Source organism: Rhinoderma darwinii, chromosome 9 (genome assembly GCF_050947455.1).
Source record: "Rhinoderma darwinii isolate aRhiDar2 chromosome 9, aRhiDar2.hap1, whole genome shotgun sequence".
Classification (NCBI taxonomy): domain Eukaryota; kingdom Metazoa; phylum Chordata; class Amphibia; order Anura; family Rhinodermatidae; genus Rhinoderma; species Rhinoderma darwinii.
This window is the reverse complement of record NC_134695.1, coordinates 59,936,786-59,954,108: the sequence shown is the minus strand read 5'-3', so window position 1 is coordinate 59,954,108 and position 17,323 is coordinate 59,936,786. Positions and strand designations below refer to the sequence as shown.

The 17,323-nt window shown below is 45.1% G+C and overlaps 1 protein-coding gene across 1 annotated transcript; it reads right to left on the bottom strand.

Moving 5' to 3' along the window:
• Positions 1–1,200: 1,200 nt before the first annotated feature.
• On the bottom strand, positions 1,201–13,685 carry FNBP4 (formin binding protein 4). The gene is made up of 17 exons (XM_075837800.1): positions 13,493–13,685; positions 11,891–11,974; positions 11,682–11,812; positions 10,279–10,465; positions 10,046–10,193; positions 9,834–9,969; positions 9,073–9,396; positions 8,144–8,333; positions 7,926–8,047; positions 7,073–7,177; positions 6,850–6,983; positions 5,750–5,931; positions 5,130–5,434; positions 4,894–5,017; positions 4,530–4,786; positions 3,895–4,052; positions 1,201–2,977 (listed from the first exon to the last, which is right to left on the bottom strand). Exons 1-17 carry the CDS (start codon positions 13,599–13,601, stop codon positions 2,881–2,883), a joined length of 2,793 nt encoding a protein of 930 aa, XP_075693915.1. The 5' UTR covers positions 13,602–13,685; the 3' UTR covers positions 1,201–2,880.
• Between the last annotated feature and the right edge of the window lie 3,638 nt (positions 13,686–17,323).

Below are 17,323 nucleotides of genomic sequence, written 5' to 3'. Positions count from 1 at the left end.
TCAAAAAAATATGTAAAAAGAAAGAATGGAATAGGAATATAGAAGAAAAATAAAATAGAAGGAAATTATAATGAAAGAGAGAAGGAAACAAAAAGATAAAACCGTGAGGGGGAATGGAAGAAAGAAAGGATACAGGAAATGAGAAAAGCCATCCCGATACCAGATGGAAGTCTCAACCCAGAGAACAGTGCGAATGTGAGAAAACCGACATGGTTACATTTCAGCCCAACCAGGTCGCAAAGTGTGGACCCGATTTAAAAGGAGGACCATCCATGCCAAATAAGCATAATTCTAGCGGAGTGGTCTCGATCTTCTGCCATCAAAGATTCCATGGAGAAGGTCCAACCCAACCACCCATTCTTTGATCGTGGGGGCCTCAGACTTCCAATGCCTGGGGATGACACTTCGAGCCGCAGTCAGGAAGTGTCGAAGACGACCCCTTTTAATTACAGGTAAAGGGCCAGGGGCCAGAGATAAAAGAGCAATCTGTGGAGTGGGAACCATGGGAGATCTCTCAACCAAGGCATAAATATCTGTCATGCTTATTTTAATGTTCTGGATTCAGAAGACAAATGAAAAAATTATGTACATTTTTGCCATGGACTACAACCAATGGGGAGTCCCGGGAATCCCCATGTTCTGGCTAGTGAGGCCACCGCTATAGACTCTAGTTCGGTTATATTCACCACTTTTGTGCTTTGTCAGGGTTATACCATTTTTATTGTAGGGATTTTTGTTTGATATTTGCCCATTAATTTGGATCTGCCATTCAAAAGTTTTTTCTTTAAACTAAAAGTGTAATCCACTTTAGGCAATCCCTTTATCCCCAGTGACCAGCTACAATCGGTGTGGGACTAGCAGCGCCACCACAGGGGAAATTAAGTATTACATACGTCTCATTTAAACCAATGGGTGGTCTCAGTAACGCACAGATGTGCCTCGTCCTCCAGAGTGAGAGGACCTTTTCGTAGCAGCTCTGCCCTGCCTTATCGATCTGAGTTTTTTTGGGGGGCACAAAGGACATTCTTTGGCATAGGTCTACACAATAGAAGCCTATGGATACGTTATATATAGCTGTATGAATTTTTTGGTCAACAGACAACTACATCTGACATAAGACAAATACATGGTGTGAACAATGCCTAACGGTATTAATTACGGCACAACTCTATCACAGAGAATCATGAGCAGACCGGTCTATTTCTTCGGTAAAAATGCATTTTATTGATATTTACAGCATTTACAGAGAACAGTTCACTTCATCATGGTGACATCCAGTTCATTCAGACTATTGTACATGTATTTACATTTGACGCATGAGTCACGGGGCAGAACAGGCAAAGGAAACTGAATACCTTTCAAATAAATACCTCCCTACGAGAATCCACATTCTGCAGCAGACCAGTCACCTACACACAGAGAAGGCAGCCAGTTTATGACCCAAACCCAAATGACCACAATCTAAAAGTTTCCTTGGAGCATCCCCCATAGATGTCGCATTGACTGTGTGTAGGTGACGGGGCTGCTTTACCACAATTCTCTACTGACAAAGTGCTGTAATGATTCTTCGTGTCTGCAGCGTCACGACAATCTCTTCAGATCGCAAACCCGCTGGTGAATCGTTAGGCCCCATGCACACGACAGTATTTTTCATCAGTAATTACGGACCCATTCATTTCTATTGGCCACGGACACCTTTGAGGATTTTTACGGATGGGTGTCCGTGCTAAAAAATAAATAAATCATAGAACCCGTCCTATTCTTGTCAGTAAGGCCCCATGCACACGACCGTAAAAAACGGACCCATTCACTTCCATTGAGCGCGGACACCTTTCTGAATCGCTACAGATGAGTGTCCGTGCCGCAGAACTGTGCCGGGAATTATGGAACATGTCCGTTCTTGGTCTGCAATTGCTTCACGGACTCCTCCATAGAAGTCTATGGGGGGAAGCCCAAATTGCGGATGGCTACGGAGGTGCGTCCACTAATACGGATTGCCGTCCGCAAATACAGAAGTGTTGCTAAGCAACACAAAAGGGGACTTCCCATCAACCAGGCATCTTTTTTTTTTTCCGGATCCGTATATACGAATGCACTACGGACCGTATTTGCGGATACCATTCAGCAGAAATGGGTACGTTGCTGATGACTATAAAGCAATACGGAACCGTATTTGCGAATACGGTCGTGTGCATGAGGCCTAATTACAGCAGGGACTCTCCCACAGAAGTCTATGGAAGCTTCCGTAAATAGGGATGGCTACTGATGTGCGTCCGTAAACCGTCTGTATTTACGGAAGCATTGCTAGGCAACATGTTGATGACATCATTTGCAACCTCCCTTTTTGTAAGGATCCGTATATATGGATGGAATAGGGACCGTATTTACGGACAGTATCTCTGGATAGATGAAAATACTGTTGTGTGCACGGGGCCTAAGTTTGTGCTTTCCTTTTGCAGGAGTTCATGGTCTAATCCGTGCGGTAAAATGAAAACCGTGCGTTGTTTCAATCTTAACCTGTGGGTGTTTGTACTAATACAGGGGGGTCGCTAACCTGTAGCGTTCGGAGTTGTAGTTTTGTAACCGCTGGTGACCTGTTCTAATACGGACGCTCCTGCTATTCTTCACAAGACACAGGTTAGGGGAAGGGGCTGGTACAATGAAGGAATGTACGTTGCCATAGGGAAGAGAAGTAAAACAAAAAAGACAAGTCCTGGTCTTGGCAGCGGAGCTTGTGAAAGTCATTCAGACACGTGATCTGGGGAAATTACTAAAAACCAACATTCCTTGAACTGAATACAAGAACACCATGGTGAAGGAAAAGTGTTTTTTTGTTTTTACAGTATCATTTGTGAGACAAGCGTCCAAGATCTAAAGTGGTCAGGTGGTCGTGCCGGAAGCCGTTTTCCTCCTCTTTAATCTCTCTCTCCAGTCTGCAGGGAGGGCTTCAAAGTTGGCGTTCTTCCCCGCCAGGCCACTACAATGAGAGGGAAGCCATTAGATCATGAATTTCACCAGAATGTACAGATCCATGTCAGGATTATCAAAGCATTAGTGGCTAAACAGTTGAGCGGTTAAAAGCAGAGATTTTTCTCTTTACCGGTGATCTGAATAGCAGAAGTGAGTTTGTCATTTTGTGTTATCAAAAGGTACAGCTACTAAAAGTACACCTGTCTTAAAGGGGTATTCCAACTTGTGTATGCCATAAATGTTTGATAGGTGGGGGTTCCACTTCAGATCTCAAACACATTATAAGGCACTACAGAGGCCAAAGAAGAGTGATGCACACACGACCTGCAGATCCTTGAAGGCAAAAGGGGAAAACCGACCCCTGTCCTTTCTATCGCTATGGGCCCCTACATCTTTCATTTATGCATTTCATATGGATATACCATAAATGTTGACAACCCCTTAACATATGTCTATATTAATGGCCCAGAAGGGCTCCCTGCTCAGGACACCCCCGTATGGGCCAGAGCTGAGAGCCTCCAACTTTGGCCATTTAAATGGCTACCATGTACTACTACAGTTCCCCTGCAGGGGAAAGCGCAAGGCTAGCCTCAACCTCCCTCAGTGATAATAGGTGATCATCGGCGGTTTCAGAAGCCACACCAGCTTCATTAAAAAAAATAAAAGCGACCATCTTCAACCGAGCGGTAAGGCAATCTGCATACACTGCAGCCTCCCAGATTCATCTGTGCTACATCTGTACAATTTACCACCTATTTAAAACTTGCCTAGTATTTGAAGACCCACTGCAGCAGAATTATGCTATAAAATCTAATTCTCTAAAATGTATGTCTGTACACCGCGTGCACTCAGGTGATGACCACTGCGCACATTCCACACGGCTATTTCATGCATAGACAGATTATAATAGCATTGCAAACAAACCTGTGAAACTGCTGCATCTTCCATTCATCAATGCGTTTCTGGTTTACGACGCCGCGATCCTCATCGCTGGAGCTGGAATTCTCCTCCTCGTCCAATTCCTTTTGAATGTTCTGCCACTTCTGGACCAGGGAGGGCATTTTCACCTTACTCTTCTTCACCTGCAGAGAATGGGCATTGAGAACATTTATGGACAGTCATATGTGAAAGACGACTCACCCCCCCCCCCCCCCCCCAAGAAGAGCAGGACATTGGACAGTTCTTTCTTTAACACGGGTTGTGCAGTGTCCACGGTCTAACATGGCACTTACTTTCCTTACGATAAAGTGGTTTAAAACTCAATTTTTGGGGATCGCCATTGGGTTTCACTACCAGTAATGTGCCCTTGAGAACTCAGATGTGGATATAAAACTCTAAAACCCGTTCGTATTGAAATTTTAATCGACGAGTGTTTTAAAGGCGGTTGTTTCGTGAAAACAACCCCTGTCCATTTGCTTTTTTGGGGCGCTCCGGCTATAACATATACTATGACATTTCCACTGCAGGTGAGATTTATGCAGCTTCCCAGGCAATAACCGCTGACCGCCGGCGTGTATCTATTTGAAAAATTCATGTAATTACAGGACCATCAGATTTACCTTTAGTTTTTTGCTCTTTTTCAGCTTCTCGGCGGGCGGTGGTTTGCTTGCAGGTGCCTGAATTTGGGGTGATGAAATCTGCTGCTCTGGAGCTGTAGAAGTGGGCAAAGATGCGTGTGGCAACGCATGCTGAATGGCGGGAACCATATTGCTGCTCGGAATGGTATAGTCTATGCTGCTCATCACAACAGGAGAAGGGACTTGTAGGGGAAGTCCCATGTAATTGGCGGAGATGCTCATGGCAGCCATAACCGGAGCTGGAATGGCAGTAAATTGGAAATGTTAAAAGTGGAAAAAAATTGCAGTATTAAAAATTGTGGTAGATAGAAAGAATTCCCCTATAAAATAATACACAACACCAGACCTGCTGAGATGGACTGCTGAGTGTAGAGAACCGGACAACTTCCAATAGATACGGACTGCTCTCCGAAAATATCAGTGGCCTTCCTCTTGGAGACTCTTCCCGATGTTGCTGGTTCAGCTTTTGCCTAGAATACAGACACAAGATGATGATACAGGAACTTGAATGGGGAGAAGCTGCAAAACCAGACAAAGCCCATAGACGAGTGGTGGTCCCTTTAAAATCTTGCGCCTCCTCACCTTAGCTGCTGGGACCTCACATTTCATGAGATTAGCTTCTGTTCCTGGGACCGGAGGTTCCTCACTGTCTTCATCTTCCATTTCAACCTCTTCAATCTCGTCTTCGTCCATTGGGGGAGTAGGGGGTGGGGAGGAAGGGGGTGGTGGTGGAGGGGGAGGAGGAGGAGGGGGAGGAGGAGGGGGTGACTCCGGAGGAGGTGGCGGTGGTGGAAGAGGTACTTCTAAAGGCAACGGTGGCTGCACTAACTCCCAATATTGAGAAACTGGCACATTAGCTGCCACTGAAGGTTTAGTAGAGACGGATTCTAGAAGAGAAACAATATGACATTTTCATGTTATCACCACAAGTGACTTTATCCTCAAACAATGAAGACTCCTATTGAATGACAGCAAGCAGAGATCCTATAGACTGAGGTATTGATACAGAGAGTATATAGGAAAATTGTAAAAAACTTTACATTATACAAAGAATAGCAATTATTGAATGACACGAACACCCTTTTAAGGTTTAGCCTCCATGGGCAAATTCATGGGTGACATGCAATATGAAGTCAAGGCTCTAGAGGTATCGTTTAGTGGCATCATTATCACTTGCCTGTAAATTTCCTAATCCGAATTACCTGCTAAAGATGCTGGCGGTGCCGGAGGAAGAGCTGGGGCACCTGGGATTTTGTCCCTTTCAGCCAGTTTAGAGGCTGCTTCGGATTTATTTTTGGGTGCCGACCCCTCCTCTTCCACATCAGGGAACTCCCATTGTGACTCTCCTGAGATGTCGTTAACATAGAAATAACGTCTATGATCCCTGAATCACAAAAACAGAAAAAGATTGTAAGTTTCCGCCTTCTGTGCATTCGTATTCTCATTAGGTCCCTTCCCCTGTGGCTGATTCCAGCGGACAGGGGGGGAAACCCAACAAATAGATGTGAAATTAAACGAAAAAAAAAAAAAAAAAAAGTTAAATCCATCCTACGAGGAGGACGTCATCTGCTTGCAGGGTAATGTTAACAAACTTTGCGAATAAAGGGGCAAGTCTTAGACGTTACCAATTCAAGAGTACAGGGGAGGGGGATTAAACATTGGAGAACGATGCAAGCATCACTCTGGGAATGTCAAGCTCAAATATATGACATCCTCTAATAGCTCCACTCATTGAGACAAACTAGGTAATTGTGTCTATTTTCTTAGAGCTGAAAGATAAAGAGCAAAGATCTTCAATAATCATAGAATACAAAAAACAAAAAGTTAACAAAAAAACAAAACAAAAAAAGGCAAAATAAATAAGACAAATGTAAAAAAATAATTCGGTCTGACCTGCGTCAGGAGAGACAGAATCCTGTTCTTCGTTGACACTTGGCACCATGAAGCTTGTGGAAACTTCACCGATGTTACACAGGAAAATGAAGGGTTCCAGAAATCCTGAAAAGGTCACAGAGCTCTCGCATGCGCTTCCCCCCATTCCCCTCCCAGAGCAGAGCACTCAGCACATTGAATGAGTTCTAACCAACTTTCCGTCCAATCAGGAACCTCCTTACATGAACACTATGCATACACTTATATAACTTTTAAGTTTCTCCAATTTGCAGGCCCAAGCGCTCATTGTGCCCCAGAAACTACATTTCAGCCGCGTTCAGTCTCCAGACAGATGAGGTCACGAGGTCAGGTGGTGATGTCACAAGTCATGTTTGAGATGTGAAAGGTGAAAATTGGGGAAGATTCGTACCTGTCCCAGTGGCAGGACCAGCCTTTAGGAGTGGCGTTAATTTCATAGTGTTTTATTTGTTCTGATGCGTCTTGAAGTTTGCGTTTCAAGTAGCTTCCGCTGAGGGCCCCTTCCCGCCAATCTGAGATCCGAGTCTTAAAGCATCAAAAACAGCAGAGAATTAATTTAAAACACTGGCAACGCCGAAAAGTGCTGTAAAGGGAAATGCTGCAAATTCACTTACCTCAGTTTGAAAGAGGAGGACGTGGAAATTGGACACGTTCTGTCTGTTGATGCCCAAAAATTCCAATTTACTGATAAGGCTGTTAGCAAGTTCTCCAATCTGGAACTGGAAGGTTTTTAAGAATTAGGATTAAAAGAAAAAGAACATGCTCCTCCCACAACGACATTACGTTTTGGCGCTCTCCGCATTAGGGCGGATGAAAAGCATCTTAAACTCCAGGATAGCCCCTTTAAAGTTGATGTCTCGCTACGACATATAGACATCATGGAGAGGGGTTCACCGCTCAGGCATCTCCTCTATGAGCAACAAGCAAAGCAGACGCAGCCCGTCAATGTCTGGCTGGCGGCACCTTCCCCCAATTATAGTGGATCGCTGGGGGTTTCCGAAGCCGGACTGGCTTCATTTGCAAAACGCGTGGTCATGAGTGAACGCCTTTAAGAAACCATGTGACATTTATTAGGATTTTTGCATTAAACTCATTTAAAGGGGAAGTCCCATGTGAGTCCCCCTTCATAGAACGTAACTGCCCCAGCCACAGTCCAGCTTCTCCAACCCTCAGAAATCAGCTGCTGTGGCCAAGGAGAGCTCCGTGCAGCCACTAATTTCCCCTGCAGTTGAACACTTGCTGGCCATTTAAATGGGCGACCAGGCAATACATGGTCGTGCAGAGTCCGCCAAAGCAAATAGCTGCTCTGGCTTTGCAATGGCTTTCCACACTGATCGGTGGAGGAAAATCCCCCCCCAATATGCCACCACATTATAAAATGGGAAAACCCCCTTGTTGGTTTGAGATACCATAATGTCAAAACCCTAAACTGCACCGCACAGATCCATTAGGACAAACTGACATTACCTTCAGATCATCAGCATTTTCTTCTTCTTCGAGCGCAGGCTTTGGAGGCAGCTTCACCTTCACACACTCACTCTCGGGCTCCTTCGTAGGAGCTGGACACTCTGCAGCTTCAGCCCCCATTTCTTAAAAAAAAAAATGACAACCCAAAATGACCTAAAACTTTCTGCAGCGACTCGAATGTTGAATGTAAATGAACTTTTAGGATTTAACGCACTCACCTGTTTCAGGTGTTTCTCGCCCCGTTTTGCTGGAGCTGTGGCTGGAGGTCGGGCTGGCTATAGGAACAAAAACTTTCCACTTGCTGGGAGGAGGTTTGACCTTTTGAGCTTCATCAGACTGACTGAAATCTGAACGTGGACTGGATCCCGACACACTCACGTCTCCCTCCTCCAGTGCTCTCAGCTCAGCCTGGTGTGGGAAACAAAAAGAGGAGTCACCCCAATGATCCACGGGGAAGCCAATCCACAGTAATGACACTATCAACATGTAGGTTGTATCAATATGGAAGGGAATACAGCCTATATATTCAATGACAAAACACAATGATGTCTCTGGTTACTAGTGAATCGGTTTGAAAATACACGATACTAAAATAAGGAGGTGTAGCCTAAGCAAAACAAGACGATCTCAAAGAGGACCGGTCAGTTACAATTTATTCATACATTTCCAGGAGGAATAAAAGAGGAACTAAAACGGATATGTTAGAAGAGCAGACCGGTTTTCTTTGATAGACCATGTTAGTAGTGACCAATTGAGTTCCGGGTGTCATGTCCATGACACAATTTTTCACACAGCCCTTCTGGTTTGCTTGGTCATGCTCCACCCCCTTGTGTCTCAAGCACGCCCTCCCCTGCACAGACCCCTCCCTTTTCCCTTGTCAATCATTTTGTAACAGCCAATCATAATGAAGCAAGTTATGTGCCTGTTAAAGGACCTGCTTCTTCCAGGCAATGCTTCATTTACCCATTAACAGAATCTTATAGTATTACACTTAAAAAAAATAAAAATCTTAAAAGTCCTGCAAATTAACTGAAAAACTAGTATTTGAGAGTCATTTCACAGGAGATCCTCTCACATTTATTAGTAGCTCATAATTGTCATGCACACAATGCTCAGGGACAGAAGATAGAAGGAAGGAATCGCAAACCCTTTTTCTTTCCAACACCCGTTCCAGCTCCGAGGTGTCCTGCTCCTCCATCTCTTCTTCGCTCTCTCCAGACTGGACGGTGCTACAGATGTCATCCTGACCCTGGTCGTCCACAGCAGGTTCACCATCGGCACAGGCAGTGGCCATATCCTCCTCGTCCTCGGAGGCCGCTTCCACCACATCTTCTTTACAGATGACCTTCTTCCGCCAGCGTTCCTCTTCTTCCTTCACCTCATCTGGCAATAGGGGGGCCAGGAGCGACGCAGCCACTCCGACTTTCTCTTCTTCCTTGTTGGATAGGGCCTGAATGGCTTCGTTGACTTCCTAGAAGAGGGAGGGGGGGGGGGGAGGAACATGACAAAACACAAAAAGAAAATACCACACACTCTCTTAATACAAGAACCTAAATCCAGGGACTGTCAGTAACAGCTGATGGGCACATTTAGCTGTTTTTTCGATGCTCCAATTCATTTCTATGGAGAGGAACAACGCATTCTCGGGACTGTCGTTCTCGACAACCCAAACAACCGACGACCCCCCCATCTAACTTACTTTTATAACAAGGAAAAGAAACGCAACAACCCCTTCAAATCCACCCCAATAGTGCCCATTAAGGGGCCACAATGCAACGTGTCATATGCTTATGAACATGTGTGCTGTGGTCCCTCAGCAAACGCTTCATGGATGAGGCCGCCTCATAATCCAGTCTCCAGCTATAGGCACCATATAAGACTATGTGAAGTTAACTGACGTGACCGTACCTTCTTTGGCTCTCTCTTCGCAAGCACTGGCACGTTGATAACACTGGAGATCGCCGCCGCCGCCTCTGCAGCTTCTTTTTTGGTTTCTGGGAATGAATTAGTTGAAGCTGCCACTGACAGCACTGGAGCCTCCACACTGTAAATCAATGATCATCTATTACAACCTATCAAAACCGCAATAGGAGTGACACTTCTTCGTACGAGCGCCTTACCTGCTGCCATATCCTTGCGCATTTTGCACCTGTGACGCCAGGCATTGCGGCAGCTCCCACGTGACTTCATTGGTCTGAATGTTCCAGTAGTAGTAACATCCGGTATTTTCATCCCACGCTTCCTGCCAATCTCCCATTTCCACTCCAACTAAAACAGAAGTACGGACGATTCATGAACACGTCATGTTAGATTTCCCCTTAAGTTGGTCAGATCTGTGTGAGCGCTCACTCACCTCCAGCTAGGGAACACTGCGTGTCATAATGCCACGCTTCTCCTGTAGCATTCGGATCGGATCCATTGTGCAGAGCAGCAGTTGACCCATGAGAATCCTTTGGATCTGGTTTTGGAGGAGTCGGTGGGGGGACAGCAGATGTAGAGTTTCCATCAGGAGGGGGAGGGGCGGTAATCGCATCAATTTCCTGAGGAAAAACAGCAAAATTTGACTAAGGCCGGATTCACACCAGCGTGTTCGGTCCGTGATATATGGACCGTATGTCAGCAGTATTTCCCGAACCGAACACATTGCAGTGAGGAACGTTACGTATGATGCCAGGAGTCCCTGCCTCTCTGCGGGACAACTGTCCTGTACTGAAAACATGATTACAGTACGGGACAGTTTTCTCGCAGCGAGGAAGTGACACCTAGAACTATAATACGGGGAGCCCGGCTCCCTGCAGTGTGTCCGGTCCGGGAAATACTGCCGAGATACAGTCCGTATATCATGGACTGAACATGCTCGTGTGAATAAAGTTCTCATGCACACAACCGTAGTGGTTTTGGGGGCCGCAAAAACACTGGTCCGTTGCGGTCCATTTGTCGGCAAAAAACTTTTGTTGTGCATCCGTGTGTCGTCAGAAGCCACTGATCCGCAAAAAATAACAAAAAAAAATGATGTCTCCAGTTTGTGAAGCCGCAAATCCGGACAGTGAAATGACTGGGCGTGAGTATATGTGGCCTGGATTTGCGGCCCCAGGACGGACAGTCGGGGGCATGGGGTCATAATTTATCCGCATGAGGTCAGACCTAACATTAGACACAGTAGAGACTTTGCAACAGTATCAATCTAGACAATTCTCCTTTAGATAAACAACTAGGCCCCTAGGCTGATAGTGGTTAACTGCACTGATACATTGTAGCAAACTATTAGGACTGGAGAGATTTGAGCTGCTGACGTTCTCATCTTACAGAAGAGAATAGACTGGATACCATTGTGGGAAACCCTCAGCTGTACGAAGTTTCAGGTCTGCACAGGTTTTTAGCTTATGAATGTCAACTAGAGTTTCCATTCACTGACAGATCTTGATAACCTGCGTTTGGGTCTTAATGGTTGGAACAAACTGCAAGAATGGGAATAGCAAGTAAAGGTGGCAACACGTGCCTGGTCACTCTCCACACTATCTAATGTGTATGAGGGGTCTTCTGACTACCACGACAGCAGATGTTCGGAGAAAGAATGATCAGAAATGTTGAATTTCAACCAGCCGATCCTTTAATCATTCAGGGGAGGTGTCCGGCAGCAGTTTATTCTCCTCTCCCCATAAAAAAAACCCCTAAAAACATGCTCGGACGAACAAGATCTTTCAAGTATGCGGCTATCTTACGACTACTACTGAAGGATTGATTATCGCTCCTTACCGCAAGGAAATTGGCCAAGGTGCTATCGATATCGGTTGAAACATTTCCTTTTGCGTTAGATACAGGTTTGTCAGTCGTGTCTCCATCCTCGTCGTCACTGTCGGTGTAGGCTCCAAGCAGACACAATCCACCTGTGGAAGGAGAAAGACGTCACAATCCCCACCTGAGAGGCAGCGCAAAACTAAGAATCTGATGTGTCTGTGTCTTACCTGTAGGTTTCACCACTGCGGCCTGCACTTCTGTCACCATCGCCGCGGCCGGAGGACCTAGTGCTTTCTGAGAGTCCGCATCATCTGGTGGGGATCGGATACAAGATTAGGGACTTGGTGTATAAAGCTGGCCTGATGTTATATTGACGTGTGTGGTCAGCTACATACTGAGGTGTAGCCCACATGGCCCATTGATGCCACCCTCAATCAATGGATGCCCAAGGTTGACTGGCAGCCCCCAGATTTATAGCTAGAAAATAACGACACAGAAACTTCTATCCTGTAACTCCAGCGTGGAGCCTTTGCCACCCATAATATTTACTAGGATTAGATCCAAAATGGGTATTGCGTCCTAGTTTTGGTAAAAAGATGGAGTTAAAGGAACACGTTTCTCAATAGCACTTTATAACGTTAAAGGGTAAATAAACTTTTTAAAAACTTGACATGTCAGAAGTTTTGATCCTCGGAAAGCCAAGCGAGCGGGGTCTGGACTCCGCCCATACAAGGCTCAGAGGAAAGCCGATCAGAAACGAAGCAGCACAGCGCTCGCCTGAGCGCCACTGCTGCTTTGTTTTAGTGATCGGTGGGGGTCTCAGTATGCGGATCCCCACCAAATCAAAACTTCTGACTGGTCACTATATATATGTCAAAAGTTTTTTTTTTTTAAAGTTTACTTCTGCTTTAAGTTAATTCACGAACATTCTATTTTGTACGGATTACGCGGTTTTCTTCTCCAGTCACATCCAAAGATAAAGTCAAAATCCTACTGCCGTCTTGTTAGCAGAGGGCAGTGACCTGACATTGGCAGAAATCCGATAGCAGCTTTAGTAGGGAACAGAGAAGAAAAAAAAACAAAAAAACGGAGGCATGTTTCAATGCAGGTCGTATTACGCAGGTGTCTTCTAGAAGCATCACTGGTAGGGGAGATTGCGGTGCTGCACAACGTGCCTATAACTCGATAATAGTGACCCGTAGAGACTCTGCCGCCATGAGATGGTACAAGCGGAGGGGTCAACCTGACAATATTCTATTTTCCATTATTAGGACCCTCGTAGAGAAAGGACCACCAGGTATTTAAAATTAAGTGTTCCTACGGGGGGAGACGACACGACTCTCTGGTATTTTTTCCAGTAAAATGACGGACACCATTAAAGTCAATGGGGTCTGCTGGTATCAGTCACGTGACGCATATGACCTCGCGGCGATTTTCCGTTTTCTGTCCCTAAGACGGGACAGAAAAACGGAAATAAGAACGTAAACGTGGACAGAGCCTTTATAGCTAAACGGGTCCTGAACAAGAAAAACGGTGCCACATAGAGGGCGCCGCGCAATTCTGAGGTGCGTTACTTCTTTCGCATTGTCAGCCTGTCAAATAGGAGTTGGAGAAGCACCACAACCCCCAACATTCATGGCATATCCGAGTGAAGTGGTACAATGCCCCCTGGACATGACAGGCCGGCTCCTGCAGTGGTGTGACTGGTGACGGCTTCCAGGCAGCCGGTACAGAGATTTGTGACTACACACCGGTCAGTGCTAGGGCCTACACCTCACCCATCTACACCCGGCCCCACACCGCCATACAAGAACAGCGGAGCGCCTCACCTTCCGATCCAGAGCCGGCCTCTTCCCGTACAGCGGCTGCTCGGGGTCCCGGAGGCGATAGTTGTAGAATTGGTCTCCGGCCTGAGGCCGCCCGCGTCTTCTTCCCCATGAGAGCGCAGACAACTCGTCGCTCCCCGGGCGCGGAAATATGACGTCACATCCGACCGTACCGCGGTACAAAGGAAAGATGCGCCCAACAACACCACGTGACCGCTCAGCGTTGTGACACGGGTCACATGGCTGCCCGTGGCTCCACCCCTCTTACGCTGTGGCTGGAATATAAAATGGTGACTGTGCAGTACATACCGAGTCCGAGTCCGTCAGGGGCGCAGGTTCCGTCACCATTTTAGTGTAGATTTCATCCCAGAACATGTACTCAGAGATTTTACCGAATTAACGTTCACTTAAAATAAAATGGACTAACCCTTGTAAAAATACCATTTTAACATGAAAAGAGCAACATTTTTGCATCTTCGATCTAAATAACCTGTGGTACTTCGTTATTTCAATGGCCGGTGACCACACATCCAACTTTCGCATTAAAATGACACCATCAATGTCTGATTATTGGGATCTGACCGCTTGGACCCTCAACACCTATAATAAGGGGCAGCACATGGCCTTTACCACGCCCAACCCAGAACTGTCAGGAATTGCAACACATCTCATCAATGCTAATGGTGGGAAACCCCTTTAATGGTCAGGATCCTCTCTGGACCCCACTGATCAGCCTTATGTCCTAAACTCCCACATACCATGTATAAATCCTGGTCACTGCGCTCCAACCCATCATCGTAACTACCGCCACCCGAGGTGGTTTGAACGTGGACGGTAATTTGGTTTCACATTAGCCCCAATTGTGAGCACCCGATGTATGTAGCGTGTGTCACCCCATAGTGTGAAATGCGACAGAACAGATTTTTTTTTTTTCCCCTTCTGGGTGTTAATATGCTGAAGACTTTAGGCTGGATTCCCACGTGGCGTAAACACTGCGGAATTCTAAGCGGAAATTCTGCATCATTTACCGTAGCAGCAACGAGAATGATATTTAGCAAATCTCAGCCACACGCTGCAGATAAAAAAAAAACCCGCAAAATAGTCGTGTGGAAAGCGTTCTGCATGTCAATTTATGCTGCGTATTCTGTGCGGAGAGGTTGCGTTTTAGACTTCGTGTATTGTTTTGAGCGTAAAATGGTGTTTATGCTCCAACATTGCCTGAAAATAAGCCGCGTGACCATATACTAATAGTAAACGCGCTGGTAAAACGCATTTCCGCAGCAATACGCACAGCAAAAAAAACAAAAACTTACTATTTGCTGCGGTCTTCTGCGACAGATTTACCAGCATTTTTTTATTTTATTTTAAGATTCCGCTACAGATTTTCTGTTGCAGAAATTTCACAGCATATCCTGAGAGCAAAGAAACTTTTGAGAACAAGCCGAGAACAGTATCCAGCATTTTTTTTTTCTTTTACAGTTCAGCCAATGTGAACTAAAAACAAAAAAAAAAACAAACATAAAAAAAAGGGTAACTACACAAAAAGAATGATTAGAAAAAATGCCATGTTAGGGCCTGTTCACATTATCGTTCCGGGGTTCCGTCAGGGTTTCCGTCGGATGAACCCCACAACGGAAAGTCAAACTGAGACCACAGCTTCTGTTTCCGTCACTATTGATATCAATGGTGACGGAAACATTGCTAATGGTTTCTGTTCATCACCATTCCGGCAGGTTTCCGTTTTAACGACGAAATCAATAGCGGAGTCGACTGCGCTATTGTCGGAAAAACGGAAATCTGTCGGAATGGTGATGAACGGAAACCATTAGCAATGTTTCCGTCACCATTGATATCAGTGGTAACTGAAACAGAAGCTGTGGTTTCACTTTCTGTTGCAGGGTTCACCCGACGGAAACCTCAGACGGAACCCCAGAACGGAAAGCGAACAGTGATGTGAACAGGCCCTTAGTGGTGTTTTTCTCCCTTAGACCCGCATAGGTTTTTTTCCTCTTATAAAAAAAACGGCAATGTACTTTGCGACACATTAAAAAAAAAAAAAGACGCAGGTAATAAACTATGTAAATAAATTGCCAGCAAAAATGAATGAACCTTTTTGCTAAAAAACGTTAGAAGTTTTTTTGGGCCCAAAAAATTCCACATAAAAAAAAGTGTGTGAAGTAAACGGAATGCAGTATCCTCCCCCCATACGTGTATTTTGGAGGTAATCAGGTTGAACGTCAATGTCCACATGACAAATCTAAGCAGCTGACATTCTATGGCGGTCACTGTTACAGGGACACCAAAACAGATGCACTAATGGCATTCAGGTTGCACGATGCATCGGAACAATACTATTTCGATGCCGTGCACTCAAACGGTTCGATACCGTTAATTCATGTATTGCGATACTAAGCTGTGCGGCCACACAGCTTAGTATTCTAACACATGAATTTAGTCAGGCCTGGGTTGCAGCTGTGTAATACAGCCATCGCCCCCGACAAGTGCGCGTGTGCGGTCAGCATGAGGTAATGTGGCGGGAGCTGCACTGATGACAGAGAACATGGCGGGCGCACTGCAAAGCACCATGTTCGCATGCACGGTTTGTCAGGTGCGGGGCAAAGGCTGTATTACACAGCCGTAGCCACGGTCTATCCGAGTAGATTAGTGAAAACGTATCTCCGCCGATATTCCCTTGAATGCAGCGATCAAAGCGGACCGCAGCATTCAAGGAGAAAATGAGAAGCGGGATGCCCCTTGGATTGCATCACAGGGAATCCCTGTCACATGATCGAGGGACATACCATATATGGGCGGACAGCCCAGGGCCCATTGAAGGACCCCAGGGCTGTCTAACCATATTTCCTGTTCGGGCATGCTTAGGTATGTCCTAACAACTGCCTGTGTACTATCAGTATATAAAAATATTCCAGTACATTAAAGTTTAAAAATAAAAAATATATAAAAAGTAAAAAGTTAAATTAAGAAATTTCTTATTTAAAAAAAAAATATATATATATTTTTTTACAATAAACATTAAAATAAAAGTCTCAATACATAAAATAAACATATTCGGTATCGTCACGACCGTAATAACAAATCCATAGCGTCATTTATGACGTGTACGCTCTAAATAAAAACTACTTTCTTTCACTTATTAATGTGAGGCACGAGGAGTTATGAATTTTGAACCTCCATGTGCCTCACATACGTAATTAACCCCATCATGTACCTCACAATTTAACTCAATGTTGTCCATTATGACTGTGGTACATGATGGGGTTAATTACTATTAATGTGAGGCACATGGAGGTTCAAACTTCATCACACCTCGCGCCTCACATCAGAAAACGGAAGAACTTTTTTCATTATTATTAGTTTTGGCAAAGTATTGTTTTGGTATGGAGAATCTCAATACTACACAAGGTATCGAAGTCCAAATTCTGGTATCGTGACAACCCTGCCTGGTATTAGACCTGTAACTTCAGTGGGTCATAATAGTTTCCATTTTTTGACAGAAGCCAAAATAAGAATCTGTATATGGGCCTTGTGTAGGACTGAATACAGTGTCTCAAAAAAAAGTTGCCCTTAGGAACCTGCATTAGGCCAGGAACACACAGTTTCAATGCAGTTTTTTGGCTTAGTTGTTTGAGCCAAACACAGACGTGGACAAAAAGAAATGAGGCTCATCAGTCTTTGCTTCGTACCGTTTCTTCCTTTTGGATGCCCTTCTGGCTTTGGCTCAAAAAACGGAGCCAAAAACTGCATCAAAACTGTGTGTGATTCTGGCCTTATAGGAGTATTCACACCTTAGACATTTATGCCAAAAATATCTGA

Bases quoted from the DNA above. Each gene is read 5' to 3' on its own strand.
- FNBP4 (XM_075837800.1), bottom strand. From the start codon at position 13,601: ATGGGGAAGAAGACGCGGGCGGCCTCAGGCCGGAGACCAATTCTACAA. The intron at 9,397-9,833 runs GTACGGTCACGT...TCCCTCTTCTAG, and splicing joins CGAAGAGAGAGCCAAAGAAG to GAAGTCAACGAAGCCATTCA. The intron at 4,787-4,893 runs GTCTGGTGTTGT...CTGCCATTCCAG, and splicing joins TCAGCAGTCCATCTCAGCAG to CTCCGGTTATGGCTGCCATG.